The 12,596-nt window shown below is 35.6% G+C and overlaps 1 protein-coding gene across 1 annotated transcript in view; it reads right to left on the reverse strand.

Annotated features, from left to right (window-relative positions):
- LOC145277819 (protocadherin Fat 4-like) overlaps positions 1-12,596 on the reverse strand; it is a 514,458-nt gene that overhangs the window by 93,896 nt on the left and 407,966 nt on the right. The window contains exons 20-21 of the mRNA XM_080129718.1: positions 8,651-9,299; positions 6,566-6,688 (exon numbers count right to left, since the gene is read on the reverse strand). Coding sequence (XP_079985844.1) covers positions 6,566-6,688; positions 8,651-9,299 — 772 coding nt within the window. The remainder of the gene's footprint in view (positions 1-6,565; positions 6,689-8,650; positions 9,300-12,596) is intronic.

Below are 12,596 nucleotides of genomic sequence, written 5' to 3' on the forward strand. Positions count from 1 at the left end.
CGAAATCGAGAGAGAATAGGAGTTTGTTTTTGTTTTAATTTCATCAATTGCACTGTCGTCTGCGTTCAGTCAGAAAAAAAACAAGAAAAAATCACGAGAGAGGATATGAAGAGATATATAGATAATGGTAAAAAAAAAAGAAAAAAGAGACTAGAATTAGGGAATTAGAGGCAAGAACTTTACATCAAGAAAGAAGAAATGAATTCGATATAAAAAGACAGGTTAGGTTAGTACCTTCGTTCAACGAGGCAGACGTTGACCAATATTTTCAACATTTTGACCGCATTAAGAGGAAGGGCACAAGAGGTCTTTGCATCCATGTCTAACACGGACTGCGCTGATTACAACATTGTGAAATACGCCATTCTCAAAACTTATGAAATGGTGCCTGAAGCATACCGACAGAGATTCTGGTCGTATAAAAAATTGGAAAATCAATCCTATGTAGAATTCTTCCGACAAAAGGAAGTATACTTCGACCGATGGAGTTCTTCCAAAGATGTAGAATCGGACTACGATAAGCTCCGAGAGCTAATTTTAATCGAAGAATTTAAGAGTTGCATTCAGGATGATTTGAAAGCATTCCTGAATGAGAAGCAGCTTACAACGGCTTATCAGATGGCAACTCTCGCTGATGAATATGCCCTAACGCATCAGCGAGGCAAAAGCAGACCTACTAGCCTATTCAAGCAAAAAGGTCCCAGGGCCACCGAATGATGACTAACATCGATCGTACCAAAAAAACTGTTGGCGAGAACAATGTGTACCGACCTCCTGCATTAAGAAGCAAGTACCCCCATACAAAGCCACCGTCTCCTACTTATCGTCAAACAGATGGGTGAAGAACCATAACATACCACTACTGTAAAAAGGTAGGGCACATCGCCGTACACTGCCCTGACAGAAAAGGCGCCGATTTTGGACGAAGATTTACAAGTAAACCACAAGGCTTCTTCTCTTCACATAAGCGCATTACGTTTAAAGATACTGACGAGAATAGAAAGGAATATAGACCATTCATATCAAACGGTTTCATATCCCCATTATATAATCGCTCGGATAAACAGCCTGTAAAAATTCTGAGAGACACTGGGGCAACCGAATCTTTGATGTTGGAGCAGAGTATGCCATGCGGGTCACAAACAGCCACAGGAGAATCCGTTGTGATTCGCGGAATTAGTGGAAATTACATCGATGTCCCAATCCATGGATTCTCTCTTTTTTTACACCACTTATCAAGGCCCAATGGCCACTCAGGGATAAGGGTTATTGTGTGTACAGTAATCAAAGGGATAGTGTAGCAATAGTATTGGAGAATTGGTAAGGTCTCATTACTTAGGGGGGGGCGGTTCATGATTCGGATATAGTATGCGGTCCGGTAGAAGTGAGCGTAGTCAGTAGCCTACCCATGAAGGGCATCTCTAGTTACTCGGGAATGATTTAGCCGGAGAAAGAGTCATTCCCCGCCCAAGAGTGATAATGGAGCCAGACATCTCAGAAAATACCGAGTTGATGGAAGAGCAACACCCCGGCATATTCCAATTATGTGCAGTAACCCGTGCGTAGACCGCAAAAAGAACTGCAGAAGAAGAGTCTGCGATGAAAGATCAGTCCGAGGAGGACGAAGAACTTGACCTCTCCCAGCTATTCATGAATACTGAGGTGGAAGCTAAATCGACACCCGTGGATACAAATAATCTCCTTACTAACCACAAACTCTCTCCCGGATTTCCCACCTCACGACGGTTGATCATGGAGGAACAGCGAAGAGACGAGAAGATTTCCCCCCTCTTTGAAGAAGCGCTACCCAAGAAAGAACTGGAGAAAGTACCCTCTGGTTACTTCATAAAAAACGGCGTGCTCATGAGGAAGTGGAGGCCCTCATAATCCCCCGTGCACGAAGACTGGTCAGTATTATACCAACTAGTATTACCTAAGACACGCAGGGTCGAAATATTAGAAGCTGCTCATACGAGAGAATCACTTCACATTTTTATTGGCCAGAGGTATGCGAAGACGTATCTAACTATTGCCGAACTTGTCACATCTGCCAGATGGTAGGAAAGCTGAACCAGAAAATACCAGTCGCCCCATTACATCCTATACCCGCATTTGAGAAACCCTTCTGCCAAATTTTGATCGACTGCGTAGGTCCACTTCCCAAGACTAAAAGGGGAAATCAGTATATATTCACCCTCATTTGCGCATCCACCAGATGCCCGGAAGCAATCCCACTCAGAAACATATCTGCTGAGCAAATTGTAAAGGCCCTTCTCAACTTCTTCTCCAATGGTTGGACTGCCAAAAATAATCCAGTCCGATCAAAGATCGAATTTTATGTCCAGGAGGTTTCAACAGTCCATGAACATGCTGGGCATACAAACAGTCAAGTCAAACGTATATCACCCCCAATCCCAGGGCACCTTGGAAAGGTTTCATTCTACACTGGAGACCATGATCCGAACTTATTGCCTTGGTCACCAGAAGGATTGGGATGCTACTCAAGAATCTTTGGGATTCAGTCCATTTGAGTTAGTGTTTGGCTATTCGGTACGCGGCCCCCTAGCATTGTTGAAAGAAAAATGTCTTAAGGAAGGATCCACCCACGAATCCATGCTGGAGTACGTATCACGGTTTCGAAATCGACTACATGAAACCAGCCAACTGGCACGCGAAAGATTGCGGACAACTCAAGCCAGAATGAAGAAGCATTATGACCAAAATGCTGTCCCCATGAGCTTCGAAGTTGTAGACAAAGTGCTTGTTTTGTTACCCTTATCTGGTCATCCTAAAGGTCAGCGAACTAAACTATGTAATTAATACTCCTGATCGTAGAAAGACAACACAGATGTGTTACATCAATATGTTCAAAAACGTATTTCGAAAGGGATAAATTAAACCTTATCGTGGTCACCACTGTGCCCGTTTCCGCGAGGAAACCAATGGATGACACCGAAGAGATCTCGGAGAAAAACCAACACCCCCTGAGGTTATCAAATTCAGAAATATTAGCCAATCTTACCTCCCTCGTATCTCATTTGTCAAGTAACGAAAGAGAGGATATAACCCTCCTTATTCGGGACTACAGCGATCTCTTTCCTGATGTCCCCAAACGAACGAACCTTGTTCAACATGATGTAGAGATTGAAAATGCCCTCCCCATTAAACAACACCCGTATCGTGTCAACCCACATAAAGCAGAAATAATCAGTCATGAAGTGAAATATATGCTCGAACATGGCATCATTGAACCTAGCCAGACCAGCTGGTCATCTCCTTGCTTGCTAGTCGGAAAATCCGATGTATCCATTCGCTTCTGTACGGATTATCGCAAAGTGAATGCTGTTACAAAAGCTGACTCTCACCCCATACCTAGGATGGACGATTGCATCGATAAGATTGGCACGGCCACATATATTTCCAAATTAGACCTACTCAAGAGATATTGGTGTGTACCCTTGACTGAACGAGCTAAAGAAATATCCGCTTTCGTCACCCCTTATGGTTTATGTCAGTATAGAGTTATGCATTTCGGGATGAAGAATTCCCAGGCCACCTTTCAGAGAATGATGAATTCATGCTTGCGAGACTTACCCGGTGTTGAAATCTATATTGACGATATCGTCATATACAATGATAGCTTGGTTGAACACATAACGTCCCTGAGAGCCGTATTTGATAGACTCCGACAGGCAAATCTTACTGTCCATTTAGCTAAAAGCGACTTTGGCAAAGCTGAAGTTATATACCTGGGGTATACAGTCGGCTATGGCAAGATATCCCCAGTCGAGGCCAAAATTCAGGGTATCGTAAATTATCCTGCCCCTACCAACTTGAAGAGTCTGAGGCGATTCCTCGGCATGGCCGGATACTACAGGAAATTCTGTCGCAACTTCTCCGACATAGCGTCACGACTTACCCAGTTGCTATCCAAGAAGGTGAAATTCTCCTGGACATCATCTTGTCAAAAAGCATTCGAGCAAATCAAATCTTTATTATGTTCCCAACCTGTTTTGAAAGCTCCCAACTTCTCACACCCATTCCGTTTGGCTATCGATGCCAGTGATTCTGGTCTCGGATATATCAAACAGACGCGGTCGGTATTGAACACCCGGTTAGCTATTTCTCTAGGATATTCGACTGTTGAAAAGGAGGCGTTGGCCCTCGTCTTAAGCCTAAAGCATTTCGACGTGTATGTATCCTCCTCATGCAGGCAAATACTCGTTTATACTGATCACAACCCGCTCACTTTCCTGCATAAAATGAAAGATAAAAATCGGAGATTATTAAACTGGAGCTTGATTCTACAAGAATATAACTTGGAAATCCAGAATATCCGGGGAGTTGATAAGGTTTGTGCCGATGCATTGTCGCGTGTATGATATGTATAAACTAGAACCCTTCTTTAAAAAAAAACCGTCTTCCAGACTCTTTATCATTTTTTTTTTTTTTAGTTAATAGTTAAACAAAAAAAAATTGGAGATCTTAAATAAAAACAAATTGACAAAATACGGTTCAGGGATTTAGCCGGGTTGAAGATATTTTGCTATTCTTCATGAAATCGAATAAAAAGTATTAAACTAGAAAAATCTTCGGAAAATATTTTTCTTAAATAGGTGGTGGGATGTTACATTTTTAATTAAAAAAAATATAATTAATTATTCTTTTATATGTTGTTCGAAATCGAGAGAGAATGGGAGTTTGTTTTTGTTTTATTTTCATCAATTGTACTGTCGTCTGCGTCCAGTCAGAACCCCCCCCCCAAAAAAAAAACAAGAAAACAATCACAACGAGAGAGAGGATATGAAGAGATATATAGAGAGTGGTCAAAAAAAAAAAAAAGAAAAGAAAGAATAGCTAACGAGCGCTGGCAGTAGAGGAGAAAGAAAAAAAGAAATAAAGAAACCAGCTAGCGAATGCTGGCAGGCTGTATAGAGAGGGGGAGGTGAAAATATATATATAGAGAGAGTGGGACGTTTTAACCTGCACGCTTAGGAAGGACAGAAGAGACAGTCTGCTCCTCGCTGCTGAGGGAAGCAGCCGACAACGGCGACACTGGGAACAGGTATGATTAGCAGTAATACTGTACTGGATCAAAGATAAGCAGGTGCTTTTAATGAACATTGGAAAAGGAGTCTATTTGATATATTTGGAGCTAGTTTTTTTTAAGGAAATCGGATAGGAAGAAGAACGAAGTAAAGTCGCTAAGACAGTGAGTAAAGCAAAATCTTTCTCTCTCTCTCTCTCTCTCTCTCTCTCCCTCTCTCTCTCTCTCTCTCTATCTATCTATCTCTCCCTTACTCTCTCTTTGTTTGAACTGAGCAGACGACAATAACCAGTATGAAAATGTCGTATTGAAATCTGGCATTTTTCTTGAACATTTTTCTCGATCAAGACAATTTATTTTCTTTTATACATTACTTCCTTAAATTATCAAAATAATTGCATTTTTATTTATTTATTTTTGTGAAGTTATGAATAAATTTACATCCATAATTCCCATCGGCCTTTTGTTTGTTATTTCAGTTGTGTTTTTCTGTCTTATGTTTTACCGTTGTCTCTGAAGAATTTGGATAATCCCTTCCCGTATTTACGTTTTAATCCCGGAAGAAAAATTTTATTATTATTATTATTATCGTTGCGATCATATCTCTATAGTTCACCGTGGAGATAGCCGAGTCGTAACAATATATACATTTGCATATTTATTCTGTATATAGACATTTTTATATTTATTCTGTATGCGTACATTTGCAGATACAAGCGGTTATTTAAATTTCCGACAAAAAATGAGATGGTTAACATCTGAAATAAATTGATAGGCTATATAACTATATAAAATTAACACAGCAAAATGTTTCAAAGTTTGATCAGTTCTGGTATTTTGGTTTGAATGTTCAAATCTTCGTCACGGCAAAAAGTTTCATCTTAATGAAGTGAGAGCGTAGAGAAAGTTGGAGGAAGATAAAGTGAGGAGATGGAGAATGAATGTGTGTGCATGTATGAAAATCGAATTCCCAATATTGTAGACTAGCTGAATCAATGATATATATTATAACAATAAAGTAGATTCTTTTAATATTAAATAGATTGTATAATAATGAGAAATAGCCTAGTAAAGCATTGAACCGTTCATGTATAAATGCTGTAAGATGAGAAAGAGAGTTTCTTATTCACCCTGATTTATTAGTTCGATATGAGAGAATTAGTAACTTCTAATAAATGGTAGCAAATAATAGGTTATTATGTAAATACATTTTTATATACATACAAAGTTTTCTTTAATAAGTTTAGCTTAATTATTCAAATCCAATTACTTTATGATATTCACTATTTTGTTAGAATCAACTCGTAACGATACAGACGTGATTGCATCATATAAGAGTTACATTCATATGTTTAACGATGTAAATAATGTTGATTCTATTATTTAATTATTGACAATGTAAAATCAATTTTCATTTATATATATATATATATGTATATATATATATATATATATAATCATCTACCCAAACGATTGGAAATTATTTCAATTTTCGATATTAATAAAGTTATTTTTTACCTGCATCTCCGACGTCTTTATCTGTAGCGGTCACTTTCAGAACAACATTAGCCGAGCTGAAACTCTCGGACACTGATGCAGTGTAATTGGTCGACGTAAATACGGGAGCATTGTCATTGACATCTGTTATAATCGGAAAAGCAAACAACATTTTCAAAGGTTTTTAGAAAAGAAAAGTTAGCAGTTTGGTTTAACTGTTTAACAGCAAATGAAAAAGTTATTTAATGCCAGAAAATCCATAGCGTATGCGATTCATTGCTTATAATCAATTGAACACGTTGTTATTTACCTTTAATTTTCAGTTCATATCTTTTAACAATATATTAGTATCGAAGTGCGTGAAATATATACGAATAAATGTAAATACTTTAGAGTCGAGTTCACAGATAATAATTCAGCCAATCACATGCCTTCTTTTACAGGGAGGAACGATAACAGTATCGCCCTAAAGAAAACAACACTACAGCTTTATTTTAAATCTTTTATTAAAAAAATCAATTCAGTTACTTTAATTAGTAGAGCTGACATCTTTTCAACGTAACCGCTTTCAGGCTCCATCTCCACCTCGATAAAGATCCAGAACTGAGAGCATGCCTTTTCCATAAGCGCCGGCAGGAACTCGGTGAATACTTAGCGGGTGGCGGCGATCAGGCTGACTTTAGTGTTGTGGGAGGTCATGTTGGTGATGTTCTCGACATATGATCAAAGGAAGTAGTCCAACGGGTTCAGATCGGGATAGCAAGGGGGCATTGGGAGAAGGGTACAAAGTTATAGCACTCCTTCTAAAGCTAAATCTGGATCTCTTTTAACTTGTGGGCTGGCGCCGAGTCCTGCTGTCACACCTGGTCTGCCAGCAGCCATCTGATTGCATCAGGGGATCACCACACTCTTTAGCACATCCAGGTACACTTTGATGTTGACTTTCAAGCCGACTTCGAAGAGGTGGCATAATGTGACCTTTATTTGAAACCACACCACATATCATAACCGTCGCTGGAAACTTTGTTTTCATCACTGGACACGTCCCTGTTATTCGTGACAATCCAGCGATGCATTTATATATATATATATATATCATTATAATAGAAAATGCGAAATATGGTTAAGTTTAAGCATGGAAAGTAAAGGACTAGTTGTTAAAACTGGAAAAGAAAAGGACAATATATTTTAATAACTTAAAATATTGCAGCCATTAGAATTGATTATATAATTTTATAAATTGAATTTAAACCGGTCATAAAAAGCGTCGTTCACCTCCTTATATATTTTTACGATTTTGAACACCAGAATATTCATCATAACTTTTGTTTTACTGAACGAAAATTGAAAAAAAAAATCACAATATAGCTGAGAAAGTTATCTATAAACTGTAATAATTGTTTGAAATTTGATCGAAAAATGAGTGAGCGGTGAAACTTTAAAGCAGTTCTAAATAACTAAAACTGCCACTAAACCATATATGATCCTCTGTCATGGTTGTGAGAAAGTCTATTCACGTGAAAACTAAGTCCGTGTGTGTGTTTGTGTGTGTTTGTGATTATGTGTGTGAATGTAAGGCAATCAAGTTAAGTGATATCTTCTTAGTTGAACCATATGCTTTCCAATAGTCATCATGAGCAAATGCAAAACAATAAAATATATTTACGATGTAAAATTACGACGAATCTAGTCTGATTATACGATGTAATAACAACGTGATCAAAAGTGACAAAAGAGGGATCAATAAATGAATATTACAAAGAGAATATATTATATATAAGGTGAGGTATTTAACTACTACTGATATTAAACGGATATGTAAATAATTTTGGTACTGGTGAATCTTATATTGAAATCCCTTTCTCACTTTTAATCTATATCGCTGCCATCGGGCATTAAAATCGAACAAGTTTGATTGAAAGTATTTAACTTCTTCAAAATCGCGATGAACAGAAAAATAATAAAACAACAATCTTTACAACTTAATCTTGGGATCTTCAAAGAAACCCGCGATTTACTATTTTCGGTTACTTTAATGAGAGATTCAAAGACTTCAGTTATTATGTTTAATTGTAAATTTATCCAACAGCAACAAAAGTAACGTACCTGTTATCCGGATGTGCACAATTTGATCAATAGATCTCGATGGCGTTCCAAAATCAGAAACCCTTATCGTTAATTCATAAAAGGCTTGCACCTCACGATCCACAACAGCTTTGGTGATCAAAAGGCCTGTACTAACATTAACAGCAAACACAGCAGCGATGTTACCCTGAGTGATTGTATAGTGAAGCTGATTGTTCTTAGCATCGGCATCTCGGTCGCTGTCGCTACAGGACAATTGAAAAACAAAAGTTCCTACCGGCTGGCTTTCACTCAAAAACGCAATGTTCTGTTGACGATTTGTGCACGTCGGGTCATTGTCATTCACATCTTCGATTGTAATAGTCAAGCTAAGTGTTGATGTCAGAGCCGACGGGTTGATTCCGCCGTCTTTTGCGACAACCAGTAGCTGATAGGATTCCACCTGCTCTCTATCTAGTTTATCAGATACGGTGATTAATCCGCTGTGCTGATCAATTAGGAATTTACCAAAGTTGCTGGAAAGCTCATAGAATATTGTACCATCGAGGCCAGCGTCTCCGTCATGGGCAGTTATTGTGGTGAGAATCGTTCCAATGGTAACGTCTTCTTTGATTTTTAGGTTTGAGGAAATATTTTGAAATAATGGCCGGTATTCATTCCATGGTTGCACCTGAAAAACAAAGATTTTGAACACTCTTTTTGAATCGGACGTATTGTACTGAAAAACATTCAATGTTCGTAAAAAAGATTATACATTGATTACTACTCGATGTCAGTAGTGCTTTGGCTTATCGCCTTTACAACCTTCTCCATGGTTAAAATTTATCTGGAAATTTATCAAGGAAGTGCTCAAGTAAGGTGAGGTATTTAACTACTACTGATATTTAATCGAATAATTCTGTTTTTTTATATAATGGTTAATATGGAATAAGAGATTATTTGCCATAGATAAAAGTTTAATGTATGACAAATTGTATGTCTAAAGGTTTTCGATAAAAACAGGTAATCGTTGTGATGAAAATATAGGGAGAATCAGTGGAAAACAGTGTTTGCATCGCAGCGTGTATTTGATATGGCGAATGTATTTTAATATTTTGCTCTGTAAACAATCGCAGAGATAGAAGATTCATTCACATCAACTTTTAACCCTAACAAGAAATTCTCTGATTTTAGTTATTGTTGTTGGTAGCTTGAAACAAATGTTAGTTAATCGTTGTATCATCTAGTATCCGTTAAGTCCCGAACCTGATATATAGATAGTACCACTAATAAAAGTATCTATATGACTTTTATTAATAACTAACATTTAAATAGCATGCGTCGAAAATTTAGTTCAATCGTATAATTCGTTTACAAATTACAGTTATTTTAGTAAAGATATTGTTGCATGTTCTTATAAGAGAAGAATCTTAATTTTCTGCAATAAAATATATTGATAAATTATTGTTTTGTAATGAAAAATATGCATTGGTAAATTATTGTTTTTAATGAAAAAATGTAGGGATATATTACTGTTTTTTAATGAAAAAATGTATTGATAAATTATTTTTTAATGAAACAATGCGTTGATAAATTATTGTTTTTTAATGAAAAAATGTATTCATAAATAATTGTTTTTCAATAAAAAATGCATTGATAAATTTTTGCTTTTTAATAAAAAAGTATGGATAAATTATTGCTTTTTAATGAAAATGATGTATCGATAAATTATTGATTTTTTATAAAAAAAAGTATTGCTAAATTATTGTTTTTTATTAAAACAATGTATTTATAAATTATTGCTTTTAAATAAAAAATGTATTCATAAGTTATTGATTTTTAATAAAAAAAAGTATTGATAAATTATTGATTTTTAATAAACGAATGAATTTATACATTATTGCTTTATAATGAAAAAATGTACTGATGAATTATTAATTCATAATGAACAAATGTATTGATAAATTATTGTTTTTAAAAATGTATTGATAAATTATTGCTTAGTGGAAAAAATCTATTGATTATTTATTGATTTTTAATTATATAATGTATTGATAAATTATTGCTTTTTAATGATAAACTGTACTAATAAATTATATCTTTTTATGAAAAAAATGTATCAATAAATTATTGATTTTTTATGAAAAATGGTATTAATAGACTACTGTGTTTTAATAAAAAATATATTGATAAATCATTGCTTTTTAATTAAAAAAATATCTCGATAAATCATTGCTTTTTAATACAAATATATTGATAAATCATTGCTTTTTTATAGAAAATATATATTTATATTGTATTGATAAATAAATATGTATATAAAAATATATATTTATTTTTGTATTGATAAAATATATATTTCTATTTGTATTGATAAATCATTGCTTTTTTTATAGAAAATATATTGCTTTCTCATAAAAAATGCTGATCAACAAAGCAACGACTTTATAAGTGTTATCCGGAGTTTGTTACACATAAAACTATCGTAAAAATATTGTATGCTGACAAAATCGACAGAAATGATACTGAACTCTCGGGTTGCCCAGATTCGGCAACATAAACCAATCCACAACTTGTTTTAACCGAGAGTACATTGAAGTTTTGTGAGTTGTGCATAAATACTTCTCAATCAAAAAGCTGTGTTTAAAGTGGATGTGATGTATGCTCACAATCAATCAAAGTACAAAAACCCGATTCAGAACTTGGTGTGCAACTGTTTAAATGCAACAAAAAGGGCGTTTGTGTCGATATGTGACAATGCATGGATTCACCATTTCACGCCACAATCAGCGGTGAGCTGAGTCGACAGTAGCAGGTGACAACCAATGTCACCAAATACGCAAACATCAGAAGGCAAGATTTTGTTCCCTGCATTTTGGGATGTGCAACAACTTTTTGTTCATTGTTTACTTGAAGCAAGGAACCATCGCTGGCAAATATCATATTGAATTACTGGTGCGTTTGTAAGAAAAAATCGCTCAAAACAGCCACAATGAAGAAGAGGTAATTCAGCCGGTCAAAAGTCGAGCGCAACAATGGTAAAATGATATGAATCGCACTTCTAATGGTTTCCGCACCCACCAACTTTAGATTTGAACATCAGCTACTGTTTAGAGAATAAGGATTTTGTTTCAATGAAAACGTTATATCGGAAACTGAGGTGTATTTTGAGGCCAGTTCTACAAAAAAAAAATAAACATCGATAAGTGTTGGAATCAGTATAGCTCCTTAGAAAAAGACTATGTTAACGAATAGTTTAATTTCGCAAAAAACTGTTTAGTTAGTTATGAATGCGACTTATTGCGTGATCTGTTTATGTATGCAAATGCATAAGAAGTGATAAATGTGTGCACGAAATTAGGCAATTACTCAAAATTTGAATCTACAAATAAACTTTAGAATATAGATAGATCACCTTGTTCTGATGAACCATAAGTGAAACAAGAATGGTAAGAAGAGACTGCTAATAAAAATAGTAAGAAGAAACTGATAGAGCAACGGGTATAGAAGAAGAAAAACTCCGAAATGACACGGGTCCTTAGACGTGGAATTACTTTACGTTCTATGGAAGTACTTATTATGAAAACATCAATATAATAGACAACAACTTCTATCATGTCTATATCGATATAGTAATACGATAGCGTGTGTGTTCTTTTGTGCATGACGCTTTCCAACAAATTTCATTGGTTTAGATTTAATTCCGGAATCCACATTAACTCCGGAATACATATTTACGAAGGCTCCAGGCGGCATTTGATTTTCGTGTTCTCACCGCTATATTTGTTTTTAATTCTATAACATTTAGGGTTTTATCTTTCTGGAAATACAAAAGTTGTTAAGAAATAATTGATTTTAAGTTATTCCGTAATAAAAAAACGATAATACAAATTTCTCGGCTGGCGGACGCTATAAGTTTTCTAATTCAAAATATTTGGAACGAAAATTGATGCATCACTGCAGTTCTATATTTTGTAATAATATCTGC

This window comes from Euprymna scolopes, chromosome 6 (assembly GCF_053919585.1).
Source record: "Euprymna scolopes isolate OS-2025 chromosome 6, ASM5391958v1, whole genome shotgun sequence".
Lineage (NCBI taxonomy): Eukaryota > Metazoa > Mollusca > Cephalopoda > Sepiida > Sepiolidae > Euprymna > Euprymna scolopes.